Genomic DNA, 26,148 nt, shown 5'->3' on the forward strand with positions numbered 1-26,148 from the left:
AGAAGTGTTGGAGTTAGGGAGTGTCACACCCCTCTTGTCGTTCCCCTGGGCGCCTTGGGGATTCAATGACAGGTCTAAATAGCCTGTTCATTGATGGGGGTGTGTCCCGACGCACGTATAGTGCTAGCTCGCTGTAAACAGGCGATTGACTGGCACGCCTTAGTTGCTTGTGGTTGAAACAGCGTTTTTATAAAGCAACTGAGATGGGGGTTTTTCCTCTTCCGGCGACCACATCCCATGACCTGGGTGGGTTGTCGACGGATTCTCGTTCATGTCTGGGGGATGATGACGGGATGGATCTGAACATATGTAGTGGGGTCTCACGCCCTTGGGGTGGGCCACCAGGCGCGGTTCGTCCCGACGTCTGGGTGGCGCCTTCTTTTCATGTTAAGATCAACACGCATATCTGCCCTTCTCCTGGAGTAGGCATGTCGGCGTGGTTAGGGCACGGGACTGGTTCTGGTCACGCTGGTCCAGATCAGTTGAACCCGTTGTCCGCCGGGGATGCAGATCTGCTGTTCTGGTACCCTGAGGGACTTGGGCTTTTTTCAGGGGGAAAAATGCCAGGTCGGTCTGGGTGTCACAGGGTTAAGCGCTATGGAGACCCTGGTTGGGTATGTTTTTACTCAGCACTGTCGTCATGGCTTACAGCCATGCCATTCTGTACGCGCTCGATCTCGTCGGATCTCGGCCGCTACACAGGTTGGTCCTGGTTAGTACTTGGTTGGGAGACCGCCGGGGAATACCAGGTACGGTGTGCTTAGGGGCTGGTTCTCCATTATTTTTCGCTCCTCTCTCACGCATGGCGAAGAGGGGCCTGTGGGGGTGGTTTTTTGACCTCCTCTGGTGACCCTGTGCTTCCCGTACCGCCAGGCCCGGTCCGAAGTGATGTTTGCGACCCGTAGGCCTGGGTTAACCCTTTTTGGAAACTGAAACACTTGTACTGCGGTATAGCCGGTGTATACCCGCAGGTGTGTTTTGGAGTTTTTTCTTGAGGGGTTATAGGAACAACCACCGCATTGGGTAACACCGAGGTGGTTGATTCCCTGGTGTGTTGGTGCAGTGTCAACTCCCGGGTTCACCGGTTGAGGGTGCCCCTGCACGTTCATGACGTCTGCCAATCGTGTCAGCCTTCTCTGCCTCGACCCCTCTGGGTGGGGGTTGTTAAATGGAGGCTTGGTCATGCAACACCGCCAGCTTACGCTCCTTCCGCCGGGGCGGCTGTGTTCAGCTGTCCCCTCTGGCGCCTGTCTCGTCCGCAGTCTCCAGGCTAGGGTTAACAGCCTGTTGCCTGGTTTTTCCCCGGTGCGCTGCCTGCTTCCGTTGGTTAACCTTTTTTGTGTGCTTACGGCCATGCTGACTGCCTATTCTGCAGGGTCAGTGTGCCAGGCGGTGTACTATTGGGGGGACGGGGCCCGCTCGGCTTACGGCCATACCGACCTGAACACGCCCGGTCTCGTCCGATCTCGGAAGCTGGGCAGGTTCTGGCCTGGTTGGTTCCGCCTGGGAATACCAGGTGCAGTAACTGAGGGGCCTTTGTCCGAATACGCTGGCGATGTGGGGGGCGGGGCACTACGTGCCCACCTGGTGGGGTCTTGATGCTGGCATCATGGACTTCTCCGGGCCCCCATTCCAGGGAGTCCAGTCCTTTTGGTGGGTCTGGGTCTTCCTTCGTGCTCCGCTGCTACGGCCTTGCCACGGGGTTGGGTTTGCCCTTGACCCCGTGATTCTGGGGGCAGTAACGAGGTTGTTCCTCCGTTCGTTCCCGGGTGGCATGCGGGTTGTGCGTGTGTGTAGTCGTGGGGTCAAGCCACGGTCTGCTCACCCTGTGCGTTGAGTTGCTTGAGTGCCTCTTCGCACGGTCGGGTCCGTCGCCCTCCCGTGACGTCCCTAATAGGGGGGCTACCCTCCATTAGGGGGGGTCGGGGGGGCTCGGCCCTCCCTGTTCTGATGGTTTTGGGGGGCTGTCAGCGGGGTGTATTTGTCAGCCAAGTGGCTCCGCTTGGCCTCCCTTGTGCAGTAGCGATGCCAAGCTAAGCCACTAACGATACAGAACGTTAGGTTATGACTATAACCAAGTTCTGTTAGTTAGGGGCGATGCTTGGCATCGGACGCCGCTGCAGCCCTTGTCCTCACCTTGTGGTGAAAGCTTGGGAAGGAGGAGAGCAGGTGACCACACACCTGCTTATGAAGGTAAGCTGATGAGGGGTGTGGTCAGACTAATACTGGTATTAGAGGTACATTTGTGGTTTATTCAGTACGCGTGCACGTACGCGAGATAGTGCAGTAGCGATGCCAAGCATCGCCCCTAACTAACAGAACTTGGTTATAGTCATAACCTAACGTTTTAGTCATAGACATCAACACTTTGATGAACATTGTTACTCAGCTGATAGAGTTGTACCCTTCCTGCTGTCTCGTTGTACAAAACTTGTAAGTCGCTTTGGATAAAAGCGTCAGCTAAATGACTAAATGTAAATGTAAATGAAAAACATTTAATAGTTTACATCACACTTCATCCAATTTTGTTTTTATTTAGCTTCAGTCAACAACATTGCATTTTTTTGTTATTGACATGGCCCCCCCATAGTATCTGTTACCTGGCCCCACCATAGTATCTGTTACCTGGCCCCACCATAGTATCTGTTACCTGGCCCCATAGTATCTGTTACCTGGCCCCATAGTATCTGTTACCTGGCCCTATAGTATCTGTTACCTGGCCCCATAGTATCTGTTACCTGGCCCCATAGTATCTGTTACCTGGCCCCATAGTATCTGTTACCTGGCCCCATAGTATCTGTTACCTGGCACCATAGTATCTGTTACCTGGCCCCATAGTATCTGTTACCTGGCCCCATAGTATCTGTTACCTGGCCCCACCATAGTATCTGTTACCTGGCACCATAGTATCTGTTACCTGGCCCCACTATAGTATCTGTTACCTGGCCCCACCATAGTATCTGTTACCTGGCCCCATAGTATCTGTTACCTGGCCCCACCATAGTATCTGTTACCTGGCCCCATAGTATCTGTTACCTGGCCCCACCATAGTATCTGTTACCTGGCCCCACCATAGTATCTGTTACCTGGCCCCATAGTATCTGTTACCTGGCCCCATAGTATCTGTTACCTGGCCCCATAGTATCTGTTACCTGGCCCCATAGTATCTGTTACCTGGCCCCATAGTATCTGTTACCTGGCCCCATAGTATCTGTTACCTGGCCCCACCATAGTATCTGTTACCTGGCCCCATAGTATCTGTTACCTGGCCCCATAGTATCTGTTACCTGGCCCCATAGTATCTGTTACCTGGCCCCATAGTATCTGTTACCTGGCCCCATAGTATCTGTTACCTGGCCCCATAGTATCTGTTACCTGGCCCCATAGTATCTGTTACCTGGCCCCATAGTATCTGTTACCTGGCACCATAGTATCTGTTACCTGGCCCCACCATAGTATCTGTTACCTGGCCCCATAGTATCTGTTACCTGGCCCCATAGTATCTGTTACCTGGCCCCACCATAGTATCTGTTACCTGGCCCCATAGTATCTGTTACCTGGCCCCATAGTATCTGTTACCTGGCACCATAGTATCTGTTACCTGGCACCATAGTATCTGTTACCTGGCACCATAGTATCTGTTACCTGGCCCCACCATAGTATCTGTTACCTGGCCCCATAGTATCTGTTACCTGGCCCCATAGTATCTGTTACCTGGCCCCACCTTAGTATCTGTTACCTGGCCCCATAGTATCTGTTACCTGGCACCATAGTATCTGTTACCTGGCCCCATAGTATCTGTTACCTGGCCCCATAGTATCTGTTACCTGGCCCCATAGTATCTGTTACCTGGCCCCATAGTATCTGTTACCTGGCCCCATAGTATCTGTTACCTGGCCCCATAGTATCTGTTACCTGGCCCCATAGTATCTGTTACCTGGCACCATAGTATCTGTTACCTGGCCCCATAGTATCTGTTACCTGGCCCCATAGTATCTGTTACCTGGCCCCACCATAGTATCTGTTACCTGGCCCCATAGTATCTGTTACCTGGCCCCACCATAGTATCTGTTACCTGGCCCCATAGTATCTGTTACCTAGCACCATAGTCTCTGTTACCTGGCCCCATAGTATCTGTTACCTGGCCCCATAGTATCTGTTACCTGGCCCCATAGTATCTGTTACCTGGCCCCATAGTATCTGTTACCTGGCCCCATAGTATCTGTTACCTGGCCCCATAGTATCTGTTACCTGGCCCCATAGTATCTGTTACCTGGCCCCACCATAGTATCTGTTACCTGGCACCATAGTATCTGTTACCTGGCCCCACCATAGTATCTGTTACCTGGCCCCATAGTATCTGTTACCTGGCCCCACCATAGTATCTGTTACCTGGCCCCACCATAGTATCTGTTACCTGGCCCCATAGTATCTGTTACCTGGCCCCATAGTATCTGTTACCTGGCCCCATAGTATCTGTTACCTGGCACCATAGTATCTGTTACCTGGCACCATAGTATCTGTTACCTGGCACCATAGTATCTGTTACCTGGCCCCATAGTATCTGTTACCTGGCCCCATAGTATCTGTTACCTGGCCCCATAGTATCTGTTACCTGGCACCATAGTATCTGTTACCTGGCCCCATAGTATCTGTTACCTGGCCCCATAGTATCTGTTAACTGGCACCATAGTATCTGTTACCTGGCACCATAGTATCTGTTACCTGGCCCCATAGTATCTGTTACCTGGCCCCATAGTATCTGTTACCTGGCCCCATAGTATCTGTTACCTGGCCCCATAGTATCTGTTACCTGGCCCCACCATAGTATCTGTTACCTGGCCCCATAGTATCTGTTACCTGGCCCCATAGTATCTGTTACCTGGCCCCATAGTATCTGTTACCTGGCCCCATAGTATCTGTTACCTGGCACCATAGTATCTGTTACCTGGCACCATAGTATCTGTTACCTGGCCCCATAGTATCTGTTACCTGGCCCCATAGTATCTGTTACCTGGCCCCATAGTATCTGTTACCTGGCCCCACCATAGTATCTGTTACCTGGCCCCATAGTATCTGTTACCTGGCCCCACCATAGTATCTGTTACCAGGCCCCATAGTATCTGTTACCTGGCCCCATAGTATCTGTTACCTGGCCCCACCATAGTATCTGTTACCTGGCCCCATAGTATCTGTTACCTGGCCCCATAGTATCTGTTACCTGGCCCCATAGTATCTGTTACCTGGCCCCATAGTATCTGTTACCTGGCCCCATAGTATCTGTTACCTGGCCCCACCATAGTATCTGTTACCTGGCACCATAGTATCTGTTACCTGGCCCCACTATAGTATCTGTTACCTGGCCCCACCATAGTATCTGTTACCTGGCCCCATAGTATCTGTTACCTGGCCCCACCATAGTATCTGTTACCTGGCACCATAGTATCTGTTACCTGGCCCCACCATAGTATCTGTTACCTGGCCCCATAGTATCTGTTACCTGGCCCCATAGTATCTGTTACCTGGCCCCATAGTATCTGTTACCTGGCCCCATAGTATCTGTTACCTGGCCCCACCATAGTATCTGTTACCTGGCCCCATAGTATCTGTTACCTGGCCCCATAGTATCTGTTACCTGGCCCCATAGTATCTGTTACCTGGCCCCACCATAGTATCTGTTACCTGGCCCCACCATAGTATCTGTTGCCTGGCCCCATAGTATCTGTTACCTGGCCCCATAGTATCTGTTACCTGGCCCCATAGTATCTGTTACCTGGCCCCATAGTATCTGTTACCTGGCCCCATAGTATCTGTTACCTGGCCCCACCATAGTATCTGTTACCTGGCCCCATAGTATCTGTTACCTGGCCCCATAGTATCTGTTACCTGGCCCCATAGTATCTGTTACCTGGCCCCATAGTATCTGTTACCTGGCACCATAGTATCTGTTACCTGGCCCCACCATAGTATCTGTTACCTGGCCCCACCATAGTATCTGTTACCTGGCACCATAGTATCTGTTACCTGGCCCCACCATAGTATCTGTTACCTGGCCCCATAGTATCTGTTACCTGGCCCCATAGTATCTGTTACCTGGCCCCATAGTATCTGTTACCTGGCCCCATAGTATCTGTTACCTGGCCCCACCATAGTATCTGTTACCTGGCCCCATAGTATCTGTTACCTGGCCCCATAGTATCTGTTACCTGGCCCCATAGTATCTGTTACCTGGCCCCACCATAGTATCTGTTACCTGGCCCCACCATAGTATCTGTTGCCTGGCCCCATAGTATCTGTTACCTGGCCCCATAGTATCTGTTACCTGGCCCCATAGTATCTGTTACCTGGCCCCATAGTATCTGTTACCTGGCCCCATAGTATCTGTTACCTGGCACCATAGTATCTGTTACCTGGCCCCATAGTATCTGTTACCTGGCCCCATAGTATCTGTTACCTGGCCCCATAGTATCTGTTACCTGGCCCCATAGTATCTGTTACCTGGCCCCATAGTATCTGTTACCTGGCCCCATAGTATCTGTTACCTGGCCCCATAGTATCTGTTACCTGGCCCCATAGTATCTGTTACCTGGCACCATAGTATCTGTTACCTGGCCCCATAGTATCTGTTACCTGGCCCCATAGTATCTGTTACCTGGCCCCACCATAGTATCTGTTACCTGGCCCCATAGTATCTGTTACCTGGCCCCACCATAGTATCTGTTACCTGGCCCCATAGTATCTGTTACCTGGCCCCATAGTATCTGTTACCTGGCCCCATAGTATCTGTTACCTGGCCCCACCATAGTATCTGTTACCTGGCACCATAGTATCTGTTACCTGGCCCCACCATAGTATCTGTTACCTGGCCCCATAGTATCTGTTACCTGGCCCCACCATAGTATCTGTTACCTGGCACCATAGTATCTGTTACCTGGCCCCACCATAGTATCTGTTACCTGGCCCCATAGTATCTGTTACCTGGCCCCATAGGATCTGTTACCTGGCCCCATAGTATCTGTTACCTGGCCCCATAGTATCTGTTACCTGGCCCCACCATAGTATCTGTTACCTGGCCCCACCATAGTATCTGTTACCTGGCCCCATAGTATCTGTTACCTGGCCCCATAGTATCTGTTACCTGGCCCCATATTATCTGTTACCTGGCCCCATAGTATCTGTTACCTGGCCCCATAGTATCTGTTACCTGGCCCCATAGTATCTGTTACCTGGCCCCACCATAGTATCTGTTACCTGGCCCCATAGTATCTGTTACCTGGCCCCATAGTATCTGTTACCTGGCCCCATAGTATCTGTTACCTGGCCCCATAGTATCTGTTACCTGGCCCCATAGTATCTGTTACCTGGCCCCATAGTGTCTGTTACCTGGCCCCATAGTATCTGTTACCTGGCCCCATAGTATCTGTTACCTGGCCCCATAGTATCTGTTACCTGGCACCATAGTATCTGTTACCTGGCCCTATAGTATCTGTTACCTGGCCCCATAGTATCTGTTACCTGGCCCCATAGTATCTGTTACCTGGCCCCATAGTATCTGTTACCTGGCACCATAGTATCTGTTACCTGGCACCATAGTATCTGTTACCTGGCCCCATAGTATCTGTTACCTGGCCCCATAGTATCTGTTACCTGGCACCATAGTATCTGTTACCTGGCCCCACCATAGTATCTGTTACCTGGCCCCATAGTATCTGTTACCTGGCCCCATAGTATCTGTTACCTGGCCCAACCATAGTATCTGTTACCTGGCCCCATAGTATCTGTTACCTGGCCCCATAGTATCTGTTACCTGGCACCATAGTATCTGTTACCTGGCCCCACCATAGTATCTGTTACCTGGCCCCATAGTATCTGTTACCTGGCCCCATAGTATCTGTTACCTGGCCCCACCATAGTATCTGTTACCTGGCCCCATAGTATCTGTTACCTGGCACCATAGTATCTGTTACCTGGCCCCATAGTATCTGTTACCTGGCCCCATAGTATCTGTTACCTGGCCCCATAGTATCTGTTACCTGGCCCCATAGTATCTGTTACCTGGCCCCATAGTATCTGTTACCTGGCCCCATAGTATCTGTTACCTGGCCCCATAGTATCTGTTACCTGGCCCCATAGTATCTGTTACCTGGCACCATAGTATATGTTACCTGGCCCCATAGTATCTGTTACCTGGCCCCATAGTATCTGTTACCTGGCCCCACCATAGTATCTGTTACCTGGCCCCATAGTATCTGTTACCTGGCCCCACCATAGTATCTGTTACCTGGCCCCATAGTATCTGTTACCTGGCCCCATAGTATCTGTTACCTGGCCCCATAGTATCTGTTACCTGGCCCCACCATAGTATCTGTTACCTGGCACCATATATCTGTTACCTGGCCCCACCATAGTATCTGTTACCTGGCCCCATAGTATCTGTTACCTGGCCCCACCATAGTATCTGTTACCTGGCCCCACCATAGTATCTGTTACCTGGCCCCATAGTATCTGTTACCTGGCCCCATAGTATCTGTTACCTGGCCCCATAGTATCTGTTACCTGGCACCATAGTATCTGTTACCTGGCACCATAGTATCTGTTACCTGGCACCATAGTATCTGTTACCTGGCCCCATAGTATCTGTTACCTGGCCCCATAGTATCTGTTACCTGGCCCCATAGTATCTGTTACCTGGCACCATAGTATCTGTTACCTGGCCCCATAGTATCTGTTACCTGGCCCCATACTATCTGTTACCTGGCACCATAGTATCTGTTACCTGGCACCATAGTATCTGTTACCTGGCCCCATAGTATCTGTTACCTGGCCCCATAGTATCTGTTACCTGGCCCCATAGTATCTGTTACCTGGCCCCATAGTATCTGTTACCTGGCCCCACCATAGTATCTGTTACCTGGCCCCATAGTATCTGTTACCTGGCCCCATAGTATCTGTTACCTGGCCCCATAGTATCTGTTACCTGGCCCCATAGTATCTGTTACCTGGCACCATAGTATCTGTTACCTGGCACCATAGTATCTGTTACCTGGCCCCATAGTATCTGTTACCTGGCCCCATAGTATCTGTTACCTGGCCCCATAGTATCTGTTACCTGGCCCCACCATAGTATCTGTTACCTGGCCCCATAGTATCTGTTACCTGGCCCCATAGTATCTGTTACCTGGCCCCACCATAGTATCTGTTACCAGGCCCCATAGTATCTGTTACCTGGCCCCATAGTATCTGTTACCTGGCACCATAGTATATGTTACCTGGCCCCATAGTATCTGTTACCTGGCCCCATAGTATCTGTTACCTGGCCCCATAGTATCTGTTACCTGGCCCCATAGTATCTGTTACCTGGCACCATAGTATCTGTTACCTGGCACCATAGTATCTGTTACCTGGCCCCATAGTATCTGTTACCTGGCCCCATAGTATCTGTTACCTGGCCCCATAGTATCTGTTACCTGGCCCCATAGTATCTGTTACCTGGCACCATAGTATCTGTTACCTGGCACCATAGTATCTGTTACCTGGCCCCATAGTATCTGTTACCTGGCCCCATAGTATCTGTTACCTGGCCCCATAGTATCTGTTACCTGGCCCCATAGTATCTGTTACCTGGCACCATAGTATCTGTTACCTGGCCCCATAGTATCTGTTACCTGGCCCCACCATAGTATCTGTTACCTGGCCCCATAGTATCTGTTACCTGGCACCATAGTATCTGTTACCTGGCCCCATAGTATCTGTTACCTGGCACCATAGTATCTGTTACCTGGCCCCATAGTATCTGTTACCTGGCCCCATAGTATCTGTTACCTGGCCCCATAGTATCTGTTACCTGGCCCCATAGTATCTGTTACCTGGCCCCATAGTATCTGTTACCTAGCACCATAGTATCTGTTACCTGGCCCCACCATAGTATCTGTTACCTGGCCCCATAGTATCTGTTACCTGGCCCCATAGTATCTGTTACCTAGCACCATAGTATCTGTTACCTGGCCCCACCATAGTATATGTTACCTGGCCCCACCATAGTATCTGTTACCTGGCCCCACCATAGTATATGTTACCTGGCCCCATAGTATCTGTTACCTGGCCCCATAGTATCTGTTACCTGGCCCCATAGTATCTGTTACCTGGCCCCACCATAGTATCTGTTACCTGGCCCCATAGTATCTGTTACCTGGCACCATAGTATCTGTTACCTGGCCCCATAGTATCTGTTACCTGGCCCCATAGTATCTGTTACCTGGCCCCATAGTATCTGTTACCTGGCACCATAGTATCTGTTACCTGGCCCCATAGTATCTGTTACCTGGCCCCATAGTATCTGTTACCTGGCCCCATAGTATCTGTTACCTGGCCCCATAGTATCTGTTACCTGGCCCCATAGTTTCTGTTACCTGGCCCCATAGTATCTGTTACCTGGCCCCACCATAGTATCTGTTACCTGGCACCATAGTATCTGTTACCTGGCCCCATAGTATCTGTTACCTGGCCCCATAGTATCTGTTACCTGGCCCCATAGTATCTGTTACCTGGCCCCATAGTAGCTGTTACCTGGCCCCATAGTATCTGTTACCTGGCCCCATAGTATCTGTTACCTGGTCCCATAGTATCTGTTACCTGGCCCCATAGTATCTGTTACCTGGCCCCATAGTATCTGTTACCTGGCACCATAGTATCTGTTACCTGGCCCCATAGTATCTGTTACCTGGCCCCACCATAGTATCTGTTACCTGGCACCATAGTATCTGTTACCTGGCCCCATAGTATCTGTTACCTGGCCCCATAGTATCTGTTACCTGGCCCCATAGTATCTGTTACCTGGCCCCATAGTATCTGTTACCTGGCCCCATAGTATCTGTTACCTGGCCCCATAGTATCTGTTACCTGGCCCCATAGTATCTGTTACCTGGCCCCATAGTATCTGTTACCTGGCACCATAGTATCTGTTACCTGGCCCCATAGTATCTGTTACCTGGCCCCATAGTATCTGTTACCTGGCCCCATAGTATCTGTTACCTGGCCCCATAGTATCTGTTACCTGGCACCATAGTATCTGTTACCTGGCACCATAGTATCTGTTACCTGGCCCCATAGTATCTGTTACCTGGCCCCATAGTATCTGTTAGCTGGCACCATAGTATCTGTTACCTGGCCCCACCATAGTATCTGTTACCTGGCCCCATAGTATCTGTTACCTGGCCCCACCATAGTATCTGTTACCTGGCCCCATAGTATCTGTTACCTGGCCCCATAGTATCTGTTACCTGGCACCATAGTATCTGTTACCTGGCCCCACCATAGTATCTGTTACCTGGCCCCATAGTATCTGTTACCTGGCCCCATAGTATCTGTTACCTGGCCCCACCATAGTATCTGTTACCTGGCCCCATAGTATCTGTTACCTGGCACCATAGTATCTGTTACCTGGCCCCATAGTATCTGTTACCTGGCCCCATAGTATCTGTTACCTGGCCCCATAGTATCTGTTACCTGGCCCCATAGTATCTGTTACCTGGCCCCATAGTATCTGTTACCTGGCCCCATAGTATCTGTTACCTGGCCCCATAGTATCTGTTACCTGGCCCCATAGTATCTGTTACCTGGCACCATAGTATCTGTTACCTGGCCCCATAGTATCTGTTACCTGGCCCCATAGTATCTGTTACCTGGCCCCACCATAGTATCTGTTACCTGGCCCCATAGTATCTGTTACCTGGCCCCACCATAGTATCTGTTACCTGGCCCCATAGTATCTGTTACCTGGCACCATAGTATATGTTACCTGGCCCCATAGTATCTGTTACCTGGCACCATAGTATCTGTTACCTGGCCCCATAGTATCTGTTACCTGGCCCCACCATAGTATCTGTTACCTGGCCCCATAGTATCTGTTACCTGGCCCCACCATAGTATCTGTTACCTGGCCCCACCATAGTATCTGTTACCTGGCCCCATAGTATCTGTTACCTGGCCCCATAGTATCTGTTACCTGGCCCCATAGTATCTGTTACCTGGCCCCATAGTATCTGTTACCTGGCCCCATAGTATCTGTTACCTGGCCCCATAGTATCTGTTACCTGGCACCATAGTATCTGTTACCTGGCACCATAGTATCTGTTACCTGGCCCCATAGTATTTGTTACCTGGCCCCATAGTATCTGTTACCTGGCCCCACCATAGTATCTGTTACCTGGCCCCATAGTATCTGTTACCTGGCCCCATAGTATCTGTTACCTGGCCCCACCATAGTATCTGTTACCTGGCCCCATAGTATCTGTCCTTGTTACCTGGCCCCATAGTATCTGTTACCTGGCACCATAGTATCTGTTACCTGGCCCCATAGTATCTGTTACCTGGCCCCATAGTATCTGTTACCTGGCCCCATAGTATCTGTTACCTGGCACCATAGTATCTGTTACCTGGCACCATAGTATCTGTTACCTGGCACCATAGTATCTGTTACCTGGCCCCATAGTATCTGTTACCTGGCCCCATAGTATCTGTTACCTGGCCCCATAGTATCTGTTACCTGGCCCCATAGTATCTGTTACCTGGCACCATAGTATCTGTTACCTGGCACCATAGTATCTGTTACCTGGCACCATAGTATCTGTTACCTGGCCCCATAGTATCTGTTACCTGGCACCATAGTATCTGTTACCTGCCCCCATAGTATCTGTTACCTGGCCCCACCATAGTATCTGTTACCTGGCCCCACCATAGTTTCTGTTACCTGGCACCATAGTATCTGTTACCTGGCCCCATAGTATCTGTTACCTGGCCCCCATAGTATCTGTTACCTGGCCCCATAGTATCTGTTACCTAGCACCATAGTATCTGTTACCTGGCCCCACCATAGTATCTGTTACCTGGCCCCATAGTATCTGTTACCTGGCCCCACCATAGTATCTGTTACCTGGCACCATAGTATCTGTTACCTGGCACCATAGTATCTGTTACCTGGCCCCATAGTATCTGTTACCTGGCCCCATAGTATCTGTTACCTGGCACCATAGTATCTGTTACCTGGCACCATAGTATCTGTTACCTGGCCCCATAGTATCTGTTACCTGGCCCCATAGTATCTGTTACCTGGCACCATAGTATCTGTTACCTGGCCCCATAGTATCTGTTACCTGGCCCCATAGTATCTGTTACCTGGCCCCATAGTATCTGTTACCTGGCCCCATAGTATCTGTTACCTGGCCCCATAGTATCTGTTACCTGGCCCCATAGTATCTGTTACCTGGCCCCATAGTATCTGTTACCTGGCCCCATAGTATCTGTTACCTGGCCCCATAGTATCTGTTACCTGGCACCATAGTATCTGTTACCTGGCACCATAGTATCTGTTACCTGGCCCCATAGTATCTGTTACCTGGCCCCATAGTATCTGTTACCTGGCCCCATAGTATCTGTTACCTGGCCCCATCATAGTATCTGTTACCTGGCCCCATAGTATCTGTTACCTGGCCCCATAGTATCTGTTACCTGGCCCCACCATAGTATCTGTTACCTGGCCCCATAGTATCTGTTACCTGGCCCCATAGTATCTGTTACCTGGCACCATAGTATCTGTTACCTGGCCCCATAGTATCTGTTACCTGGCCCCATAGTATCTGTTACCTGGCCCCATAGTATCTGTTACCTGGCCCCATAGTATCTGTTACCTGGCCCCATAGTATCTGTTACCTGGCCCCATAGTATCTGTTACCTGGCCCCATAGTATCTGTTACCTGGCCCCATAGTATCTGTTACCTGGCACCATAGTATCTGTTACCTGGCCCCATAGTATCTGTTACCTGGCCCCACCATAGTATCTGTTACCTGGCACCATAGTATCTGTTACCTGGCACCATAGTCTCTGTTACCTGGCCCCATAGTATCTGTTACCTGGCCCCATAGTATCTGTTACCTGGCCCCATAGTATCTGTTACCTGGCACCATAGTCTCTGTTACCTGGCCCCATAGTATCTGTTACCTGGCCCCATAGTATCTGTTACCTGGCCCCATAGTATCTGTTACCTGGCACCATAGTATCTGTAACCTGGCCCCATAGTATCTGTTACATGGCCCTTAGTATCTGTTACCTTGGCCCATAGTATCTGTTACCTGGCCCACCTATCAGATTACTGTTACCTGCACCCATAGTATCTGTTACCTGGCATACCATAGTATCTGTTACCTTGGCCCCATAGATACTCCTGTTACCTGGACACACTCTCATATTATCTGTTACCTGCCCCATAGTATCTGTTACCTGGCACCATAGTATCTGTTACCTGGCCCCATAGTATCTGTTACCTGGCACCATAGTATCTGTACCTGGCCCCATAGTATCTGTTACCTGGCACCATAGTATCTGTTACCTGGCCCCATAGTATCTGTTACCTGGCCCCCATAGTATCTGTTACCTGGCACCATAGTATCTGTTACCTGGCCCCATAGTATCTGTTACCTGGCACCATAGTATCTGTTACCTGGCCCCATAGTATCTGTTACCTGGCCAACCATAGTATCTGTTACCTGGCCCCATAGTATCTGTTACCTGGCCACCATAGTATCTGATACCTGGCACCATAGTATCTGTTACCTGGCCCCCATAGTATCTGTTACCTGGCACCATAGTATCTGTTACCTGGCCCCCATAGTATCTGTTACCTGGCACCATAGTATCTGTTACCTGGCACCATAGTATCTGTTACCTGGCCCCATAGTATCTGTTACCTGGCACCATAGTATCTGTTACCTGGCACCATAGTATCTGTTACCTGCCGCCCATAGTACTGTTACCTGGCACCATAGTATCTGTTACTGGCCCATAGTATCTGTTACCTGGCCCACCATAGTATCTGTTACCTGGCCCCATAGTATCTGTTACCTGGCCCATAGTATCTGTTACCTGGCCCCATAGTATCTGTTACCTGGCCCCCATAGTATCTGTTACCTGGCACCATAGTATCTGTTACCTGGCCCCATAGTATCTGTTACCTGGCCCCATAGTATCTGTTACCTGGCCCCATAGTATCTGTTACCTGGCCCCATAGTATCTGTTACCTGGCACCATAGTATCTGTTACCTGGCCCCATAGTATCTGTTACCTGGCCCCATAGTATCTGTTACCTGGCCCCATAGTATCTGTTACCTGGCCCCATAGTATCTGTTACCTGGCCCCCATAGTATCTGTTACCTGGCCCCATAGTATCTGTTACCTGGCCCCATAGTATCTGTTACCTGGCCCCATAGTATCTGTTACCTGGCCCCATAGTATCTGTTACCTGGCACCATAGTATCTGTTACCTGGCCCCATAGTATCTGTTACCTGGCCCCATAGTATCTGTTACCTGGCCCCATAGTATCTGTTACCTGGCCCCATAGTATCTGTTACCTGGCCCCATAGTATCTGTTACCTGGCACCATAGTATCTGTTACCTGGCCCCATAGTATCTGTTACCTGGCCCCATAGTATCTGTTACCTGGCCCCATAGTATCTGTTACCTGGCCCCCATAGTATCTGTTACCTGGCCCCATAGTATCTGTTACCTGGCCCCATAGTATCTGTTACCTGGCCCATAGTATCTGTTACCTGGCCCCATAGTATCTGTTACCTGGCCCATAGTATCTGTTACCTGGCCCATAGTATCTGTTACCTGGCCCCATAGTATCTGTTACCTGGCCCCATAGTATCTGTTACCTGGCCCCATAGTATCTGTTACCTGGCCCCATAGTATCTGTTACCTGGCCCATAGTATCTGTTACCTGGCCCATAGTATCTGTTACCTGGCCCCATAGTATCTGTTACCTGGCCCCATAGTATCTGTTACCTGGCCCCATAGTATCTGTTACCTGGCCCCATAGTATCTGTTACCTGGCCCCATAGTATCTGTTACCTGGCCCCATAGTATCTGTTACCTGGCACCATAGTATCTGTTACCTGGCCCCATAGTATCTGTTACCTGGCCCCACATAGTATCTGTTACCTGGCCCCATAGTATCTGTTACCTGGCCCCATAGTATCTGTTACCTGGCCCCATAGTATCTGTTACCTGGCCCCATAGTATCTGTTACCTGGCACCATAGTATCTGTTACCTGGCACCATAGTATCTGTTACCTGGCCCCATAGTATCTGTTACCTGGCCCCATAGTATCTGTTACCTGGCCCCATAGTATCTGTTACCTGGCCCACCATAGTATCTGTTACCTGGCACCATAGTATCTGTTACCTGGCCCCATAGTATCTGTTACCTGGCCCCATAGTATCTGTTACCTGGCCCCATAGTATCTGTTACCTGGCCCCATAGTATCTGTTACCTGGCCCCATAGTATCTGTTACCTGGCCCCATAGTATCTGTTACCTGGCCCATAGTATCTGTTACCTGGTCCCATAGTATCTGTTACCTGGCCCCATAGTATCTGTTACCTGGCCCCATAGTATCTGTTACCTGGCCCCATAGTATCTGTTACCTGGCCCCATAGTATCTGTTACCTGGCCCCATAGTATCTGTTACCTGGCCCCATAGTATCTGTTACCTGGCCCCATAGTATCTGTTACCTGGCACCATAGTATCTGTTACCTGGCCCCATAGTATCTGTTACCTGGCCCCATAGTATCTGTTACCTGGCCCCATAGTATCTGTTACCTGGCCACCATAGTATCTGTTACCTGGCACCATAGTATCTGTTACCTGGCCCCATAGTATCTGTTACCTGGCCCCATAGTATCTGTTACCTGGCCCCATAGTATCTGTTACCTGGCACCATAGTATCTGTTACCTGGCCCCATAGTATCTGTTACCTGGCCCCATAGTATCTGTTACCTGGCCCCATAGTATCTGTTACCTGGCACCATAGTATCTGTTACCTGGCCCCATAGTATCTGTTACCTGGCCCCATAGTATCTGTTACCTGGCCCCATAGTATCTGTTACCTGGCCCCATAGTATCTGTTACCTGGCCCCATAGTATCTGTTACCTGGCACCATAGTATCTGTTACCTGGCCCCACCATAGTATCTGTTACCTGGCCCCATAGTATCTGTTACCTGGCCCCACCATAGTATCTGTTACCTGGCCCCACCATAGTATCTGTTACCTGGCCCATAGTATCTGTTACCTGGCCCCATAGTATCTGTTACCTGGCCCCATAGTATCTGTTACCTGGCACCATAGTATCTGTTACCTGGCACCATAGTCTCTGTTACCTGGCCCATAGTATCTGTTACCTGGCCCCATAGTATCTGTTACCTGGCCCCATAGTATCTGTTACCTGGCCCCATAGTATCTGTTACCTGGCCCCACCATAGTATCTGTTACCTGGCCCCATAGTATCTGTTACCTGGCACCATAGTATCTGTTACCTGGCCCCATAGTATCTGTTACCTGGCCCCATAGTATCTGTTACCTGGCACCATAGTATCTGTTACCTGGCCCCATAGTATCTGTTACCTGGCCCCACCATAGTATCTGTTACCTGGCCCCATAGTATCTGTTACCTGGCCCCATAGTATCTGTTACCTGGCCCCATAGTATCTGTTACCTGGCCCCATAGTATCTGTTACCTGGCCCCATAGTATCTGTTACCTGGCCCCACCATAGTATCTGTTACCTGGCACCATAGTATCTGTTACCTGGCACCATAGTATCTGTTACCTGGCCCATAGTATCTGTTACCTGGCCACACCATAGTATCTGTTACCTGGCCCCATAGTATCTGTTACCTGGCCCCACCATAGTATCTGTTACCTGGCCCCATAGTATCTGTTACCTGGCACCATAGTATCTGTTACCTGGCACCATAGTATCTGTTACCTGGCACCATAGTATCTGTTACCTGGCCCCACCATAGTATCTGTTACCTGGCCCCATAGTATCTGTTACCTGGCCCAATAGTATCTGTTACCTGGCCCCATAGTATCTGTTACCTGGCCCCATAGTATCTGTTACCTGGCCCCACCATAGTATCTGTTACCTGGCCCCATAGTATCTGTTACCTGGCCCCATAGTATCTGTTACCTGGCCCCATAGTATCTGTTACCTGGCACCATAGTATCTGTTACCTGGCACCATAGTATCTGTTACCTGGCACCATAGTATCTGTTACCTGGCCCCATAGTATCTGTTACCTGGCCCCATAGTATCTGTTACCTGGCCCACCATAGTATCTGTTACCTGGCCCCATAGTATCTGTTACCTGGCCCCATAGTATCTGTTACCTGGCACCATAGTATCTGTTACCTGGCACCATAGTAGTATCTGTTACCTGGCCCCATAAGTATCTGTTACCTGGCCCCATAGTATCTGTTACCTGGCCCCATAGTATCTGTTACCTGGCCCCATAGTATCTGTTACCTGGCCCCATAGTATCTGTTACCTGGCACCATAGTATCTGTTACCTGGCCCCATAGTATCTGTTACCTGGCCCCACCATAGTATCTGTTACCTGGCCCCATAGTATCTGTTACCTGGCCCCATAGTATCTGTTACCTGGCCCCATAGTATCTGTTACCTGGCCCCATAGTATCTGTTACCTGGCCCCATAGTATCTGTTACCTGGCCCCATAGTATCTGTTACCTGGCCCCACCATAGTATCTGTTACCTGGCCCCATAGTATCTGTTACCTGGCCCCATAGTATCTGTTACCTGGCCCCATAGTATCTGTTACCTGGCCCCACCATAGTATCTGTTACCTGGCCCCATAGTATCTGTTACCTGGCCCCATAGTATCTGTTACCTGGCCCCATAGTATCTGTTACCTGGCCCCACCATAGTATCTGTTACCTGGCACCATAGTATCTGTTACCTGGCCCCATAGTATCTGTTACCTGGCCCCATAGTATATGTTACCTGGCCCCATAGTATCTGTTACCTGGCCCCATAGTATCTGTTACCTGGCCCCATAGTATCTGTTACCTGGCACCATAGTATCTGTTACCTGGCCCCATAGTATCTGTTACCTGGCCCCATAGTATCTGTTACCTGGCCCCATAGTATCTGTTACCTGGCCCCATAGTATCTGTTACCTGGCACCATAGTATCTGTTACCTGGCCCCATAGTATCTGTTACCTGGCCCCACCATAGTATCTGTTACCTGGCACCATAGTATCTGTTACCTGGCACCATAGTATCTGTTACCTGGCCCCATAGTATCTGTTACCTGGCCCCATAGTACCTGTTACCTGGCCCCATAGTATCTGTTACCTGGCACCATAGTATCTGTTACCTGGCACCATAGTATCTGTTACCTGGCACCATAGTATCTGTTACCTGGCCCCACCATAGTATCTGTTACCTGGTACCATAGTATCTGTTACCTGGCACCATAGTATCCGTTACCTGGCACCATAGTATCTGTTACCTGGCCCCATAGTATCTGTTACCTGGCCCCATAGTATCTGTTACCTGGCCCCATAGTATCTGTTACCTGGCACCATAGTATCTGTTACCTGGCCCCACCATAGTATCTGTTACCTGGCCCCATAGTATCTGTTACCTGGCCCCATAGTATCTGTTACCTGGCCCCATAGTATCTGTTACCTGGCCCCATAGTATCTGTTACCTGGCCCCATAGTATCTGTTACCTGGCACCATAGTATCTGTTACCTGGCCCCACCATAGTATCTGTTACCTGGCCCCATAGTATCTGTTACCTGGCCCCATAGTATCTGTTACCTGGCCCCATAGTATCTGTTACCTGGCACCATAGTATCTGTTACCTGGCCCCATAGTATCTGTTACCTGGCCCCATAGTATCTGTTACCTGGCCCCATAGTATCTGTTACCTGGCACCATAGTATCTGTTACCTGGCCCCATAGTATCTGTTACCTGGCACCATAGTATCTGTTACCTGGCCCCATAGTATCTGTTACCTGGCACCATAGTATCTGTTACCTGGCACCACCCCCTCCTGCAGCTTGTTACCTGGCCCCACCCCCTCCTGCAGCTTGTTACCTGGCCCCGCCCCCTCCTGCAGCTTGTTACCTGGCCCCACCCCCTCCTGCAGCTTGTTACCTGGCCCCACCCCCTCCTGCAGCTTGTTACCTGGCCCCACCCCCTCCTGCAGCTTGTTACCTGGCCCCACCCCCTCCTGCAGCTTGTTACTTGGCCCCACCCCCTCCTGCAGCTTGTTACCTGGCCCCACCCCCTCCTGCAGCTTGTTACCTAGCCCCACCCCCTCCTGCAGCTTGTTACCTGGCCCCACCCCCTCCTGCAGCTTGCTACCTGCCCCGCCCCCCACCCCCTCCTGCAGCTTGTTACCTGGCCCCACCCCCTCCTGCAGCTTGTTACCTGGCCCCACCCCCCTCCTGCAGCTTGTTACCTGGCCCCACCCCCTCCTGCAGCTTGTTACCTGGCCCCGCCCCCCTCCTGCAGCTTCTTACCTGGCCCCACCCCCTCCTGCAGCTTGTTACCTGGCCCCACCCCCTCCTGCAGCTTGTTACCTGGCCCCACCCCCTCCTGCAGCTTGTTACCTGGCCCCACCCCCTCCTGCAGCTTGTTACCTGGCCCCACCCCCTCCTGCAGCTTCTTACCTGGCCCCAACCCCTCCTGCAGCTTCTTACCTGGCCCCACCCCCTCCTGCAGCTTGTTACCTGGCCCCACCCCCTCCTGCATCTTGTTACCTGGCCCCACCCCCTCCTGCAGCTTGTTACCTGGCCCCACCCCCTCCTGCAGCTTCTTACCTGGCCCCACCATAGTACCCCTCCTGCAGCTTCTTACCTGGCCCCACCCCCTCCTGCAGCTTCTTACCTGGCCCCACCCCCTCCTGCAGCTTCTTACCTGGCCCCACCCCCTCCTGCAGCTTGTTACCTGGCCCCACCCCCCTCCTGCAGCTTCTTACCTGGCCCCACCATAGTACCCCTCCTGCAGCTTGTACAGAGTGTTCAGCACGGCAACATCTATGTCCTTGTGGTCAGCAGCTGCACCAGCAACAAGCAGATAGTTAGGGTTTACATTAAAGGGATATTTCAGATGTTTGGAACCCTAGTCCCGTTTACTACTTATCAATGATGATGTTTATTGGTTTATTGAGACTTTTCTCAACGCAATCCATGTTGCTCCTCATACTAGCTCTGTCTAGTTAGCCACTAACCAACGCAGAGTCAATGGCGTCGAGCTCCCATGTCTCTGCTAAGCCGACGGAAGTCCATTGAAATCTACTTTGCTCTGTGGGGTAAGGTTCAGTTAGCGTCAGCCATGTTGTACAGACAGGTGGAGTAAGTTTCAGTTAGCTTCAGCCATGTTGTACAGACAGGTGGAGTAAGGTTCAGTTAGCGTCAGCCATGTTGTACAGACAGGTGGAGTAAGGTTCAGTTAGCGTCAGCCATGTTGTACAGACAGGTGGAGTAAGGTTCAGTTAGCGTCAGCCATGTTGTACAGACAGGTGGGGTAAGGTTCAGTTAGCGTCAGCCATGTTGTACAGACAGGTGGAGTAAGGTTCAGTTAGCGTCAGCCATGTTGTACAGACAGGTGGGGTAAGGTTCAGTTAGCGTCAGCCATGTTGTACAGACAGGTGGAGTAAGGTTCAGTTAGCTTCAGCCATGTTGTACAGACAGGTGGAGTAAGTTTCAGTTAGCGTCAGCCATGTTGTACAGACAGGTGGGGTAAGGTTCAGTTAGCGTCAGCCATGTTGTACAGACAGGTGGAGTAAGGTTCAGTTAGCGTCAGCCATGTTGTACAGACAGGTGGAGTAAGTTTCAGTTAGCTTCAGCCATGTTGTACAGACAGGTGGGGTAAGGTTCAGTTAGCTTCAGCCATGTTGTACAGACAGGTGGAGTAAGGTTCAGTTAGCGTCAGCCATGTTGTACAGACAGGTGGAGTAAGGTTCAGTTAGCTTCAGCCATGTTGTACAGACAGGTGGAGTAAGTTTCAGTTAGCTTCAGCCATGTTGTACAGACAGGTGGAGTAAGGTTCAGTTAGCTTCAGCCATGTTGTACAGACAGGTGGAGTAAGTTTCAGTTAGCTTCAGCCATGTTGTACAGACAGCTGGAGTAAGGTTCAGTTAGCGTCAGCCATGTTGTACAGACAGGTGGGGTAAGGTTCAGTTAGCGTCAGCCATGTTGTACAGACAGGTGGAGTAAGGTTCAGTTAGCGTCAGCCATGTTGTACAGACAGGTGGGGTAAGGTTCAGTTAGCGTCAGCCATGTTGTACAGACAGGTGGAGTAAGGTTCAGTTAGCGTCAGCCATGTTGTACAGACAGGTGGGGTAAGTTCCAGTTAGCTTCAGCCATGTTGTACAGACAGGTGGAGTAAGGTTCAGTTAGCGTCAGCCATGTTGTACAGACAGGTGGAGTAAGGTTCAGTTAGCTTCAGCCATGTTGTACAGACAGGTGGAGTAAGGTTCAGTTAGCGTCAGCCATGTTGTACAGACAGGTGGAGTAAGGTTCAGTTAGCGTCAGCCATGTTGTACAGACAGGTGGAGTAAGTTTCAGTTAGCTTCAGCCATGTTGTACAGACAGGTGGAGTAAGTTTCAGTTAGCGTCAGCCATGTTGTACAGACAGGTGGAGTAAGTTTCAGTTAGCGTCAGCCATGTTGTACAGACAGGTGGAGTAAGTTTCAGTTAGCTTCAGCCATGTTGTACAGACAGGTGGGGTAAGGTTCAGTTAGCTTCAGCCATGTTGTACAGACAGGTGGAGTAAGGTTCAGTTAGCTTCAGCCATGTTGTACAGACAGGTGGAGTAAGGTTCAGTTAGCGTCAGCCATGTTGTACAGACAGGTGGAGTAAGGTTCAGTTAGCGTCAGCCATGTTGTACAGACAGGTGGAGTAAGGTTCAGTTAGCGTCAGCCATGTTGTACAGACAGGTGGAGTAAGGTTCAGTTAGCGTCAGCCATGTTGTACAGACAGGTGGGGTAAGGTTCAGTTAGCGTCAGCCATGTTGTACAGACAGGTGGAGTAAGGTTCAGTTAGCGTCAGCCATGTTGTACAGACAGGTGGAGTAAGGTTCAGTTAGCTTCAGCCATGTTGTACAGACAGGTGGAGTAAGGTTCAGTTAGCGTCAGCCATGTTGTACAGACAGGTGGAGTAAGGTTCAGTTAGCGTCAGCCATGTTGTACAGACAGCTGGAGTAAGTTTCAGTTAGCGTCAGCCATGTTGTACAGACAGCTGCTAATATGAGGAACAGCTTGGATTGTGCCCAGAAAGCTGTATTCATCATCATTGGTAAGAAGGAAATAGGGCTATAGGGTTTCAAAAATCACATCTATTACTTTAAGCCATATTTTCAGAAAATTCACCTAAAAGCACATACCTGGAAGATTGCTCCACTTCTACATGCTAATTGTTCTTGGTATCTAGTAGGGGTGTAACGATGCATCGATGAATCGAAATGCATCGATTCTAATGTGACGATTCAACTGCATCGATTTGAAAATGTTAGAAACGATTATAATCAAAATGAATAGAAACTTAAAAAAAAGATTATTATTTTTTTTATTTTTTTTTTATTTTTTTTTATTGTTTTTATTGACCTATAGTCCATTCATGCTGAGTGAATCAGTTCCCCCAGCCACATTTGTGTATTCAAACATTTTGGGGGAATTAACTGATCGAAAATGTATCAAAAATTAATCGTTGCCTGAATAATCGTAATCTAAATTAATCGTTGTGAGGTCGCATCGTTACACCCCTAGTATCTAGGGACAACTATGGATATCAGGGAATGTATTGCAGTGTCAGAAATATTGTGTCAGTTCATATGCTTGAGTAAATTGTAATGAAGCAAAGGAGAATATCAATTATTTATTATTATATATTTTTTCTTTTCCATCATTGACAGTGAATAACACCATGCTAACATTGACCAGACGTGAACAATTCTGAAAGAAATTTAAGCAAATGAATAAAGCGCAGTTGATTTACAGGGTTTTTTGTAGATACAGTACTGAATTTTGCCATCCCGACACATGCAATTTGAAATATGATTAGAATATAGAATATCAGGCCTATAAATGACCTTATTGGCCAAGTTATACATTTCCAATGGCAGAGTTCAATCTGGGTTTAGTACCACCAGGGCAGGCGCCCCTGACAGGGCAGCAAAGACTGTGAATGAAATCTACTGTAAGTACAGTTACTCTTTTATAATGTCCATAGCTCCACCATTTTCATCAGATTGAGATGCATTCTTTTTCTAGACGTTCACAGAAAGGTGAAGAAACAAACTATGTTCTATTTTATGGCATTAACGTTCAGGTTTGTTCGACCCGTGAGATATAATGACAAAAATAAGTTCAGGCTGGAAGTCAGATGATTGACAGGGGCTGGCGTGAGCTGGGAAGTGTAGTTTTATGAAATTTTAAAGCCCATCGAAAGCCCTGGGTCTCTTCTTTCAAAAGACTACACTCAAGTTAGGTTGCGCCATGTCCTCACGTCAATATACGCTGGTTTCCGTCTCAATGCGCTGAGATTTCTATAAACTATTCATATAACACTTAAAATCATTGGTAAACAAACATAATGCTGAAAATATACACTTTGACTGCTGTTTTGGCAGGGTTAGGGTCTTTACTCTTGGCTACATTTGAAAAAGAAATGCAACATTAATTAATACGTTCTGTATTCATCTATTTATGGCGTATCAATCTCGTACTGGTACCGGAACGCTCGGGCTTAAGGGGTTAATTAATACGGACTGTATTGATCTATTTATGACATGATATTAATTTTGTACCGGTACCGGACCGCTCAGGCTTAAGGGGTTATTAAAGAGCTTACTGGAATATTACTTACTGAGCATGCTCTGTGAGACAACACAAGTCACTTACTGAGCATGCTCTGTGAGACAACACAAGTCACTTACTGAGCATGCTCTGTGAGACAACACAAGTCACTTACTGAGCATGCTCTGTGAGACAACACAAGTCACTTACTGAGCATGCTCTGTGAGACAACACAAGTCACTTACTGAGAGTGCTCTGTGAGACAACACAAGTCACTTACTGAGCATGCTCTGTGAGACAACACAAGTCACTTACTGAGCATGCTCTGTGAGACAACACAAGTCACTTACTGAGCACGCTCTGTGAGACAACACAAGTCACTTACTGAGCATGCTCTGTGAGACAACACAAGTCACGTACTGAGCACGCTCTGTGAGACAACACAAGTCACTTACTGAGCACGCTCTGTGAGACAACACAAGTCACTTACTGAGCATGCTCTGTGAGACAACACAAGTCACTTACTGAGCATGCTCTGTGAGACAACACAAGTCACTTACTGAGCGTGCTCTGTGAGACAACACAAGTCACTTACTGAGCATGCTCTGTGAGACAACACAAGTCACTTACTGAGCATGCTCTGTGAGACAACACAAGTCACTTACTGAGCACGCTCTGTGAGACAACACAAGTCACTTACTGAGCACGCTCTGTGAGACAACACAAGTCACTTACTGAGCGTGCTCTGTGAGACAACACAAGTCACTTACTGAGCATGCTCTGTGAGACAATACAAGTCACTTACTGAGCATGCTCTGTGAGACAACACAGGTCACTTACTGAGCATGCTCTGTGAGACAACACAAGTCACTTACTGAGCATGCTCTGTGACACAACACAAGTCACTTACTGAGCATGCTCTGTGAGACAACACAAGTCACTTACTGAGCACGCTCTGTGAGACAACACAAGTCACTTACTGAGCATGCTCTGTGAGACAACACAAGTCACTTACTGAGCATGCTCTGTGAGACAACACAAGTCACTTACTGAGCATGCTCTGTGAGACAACACAAGTCACTTACTGAGCATGCTCTGTGAGACAACACAAGTCACTTACTGAGCATGCTCTGTGAGACAACACAAGTCACTTACTGAGCATGCTCTGTGAGACAACACAAGTCACTTACTGAGCACGCTCTGTGAGACAACACAAGTCACTTACTGAGCACGCTCTGTGAGACAACACAAGTCACTTACTGAGCATGCTCTGTGAGACAACACAAGTCACTTACTGAGCATGCTCTGTGAGACAATACAAGTCACTTACTGAGCATGCTCTGTGAGACAACACAGGTCACTTACTGAGCATGCTCTGTGAGACAACACAAGTCACTTACTGAGCATGCTCTGTGACACAACACAAGTCACTTACTGAGCATGCTCTGTGAGACAACACAAGTCACTTACTGAGCATGC

The 26,148-nt window shown here is 49.3% G+C and overlaps 1 protein-coding gene across 1 annotated transcript in view; it reads right to left on the bottom strand.

Annotated features, from left to right (window-relative positions):
- Positions 1 to 26,148, bottom strand: part of LOC311231846 (phosphorylase b kinase regulatory subunit alpha, skeletal muscle isoform-like) — a gene marked incomplete at both ends in the record, with an annotated part of 218,579 nt that overhangs the window by 101,033 nt on the left and 91,398 nt on the right. The window contains one exon of the mRNA XM_084318467.1: positions 20,851 to 20,929. Within this exon, the coding sequence (XP_084174593.1) occupies positions 20,851 to 20,929 (79 nt within the window). The remainder of the gene's footprint in view (positions 1 to 20,850; positions 20,930 to 26,148) is intronic.

This window comes from Notolepis coatsorum, assembly GCF_963971535.1.
Source record: "Notolepis coatsorum genome assembly, chromosome: 7".
In the NCBI taxonomy this organism is placed as follows: Eukaryota; Metazoa; Chordata; class Actinopteri; order Aulopiformes; family Paralepididae; genus Notolepis; species Notolepis coatsorum.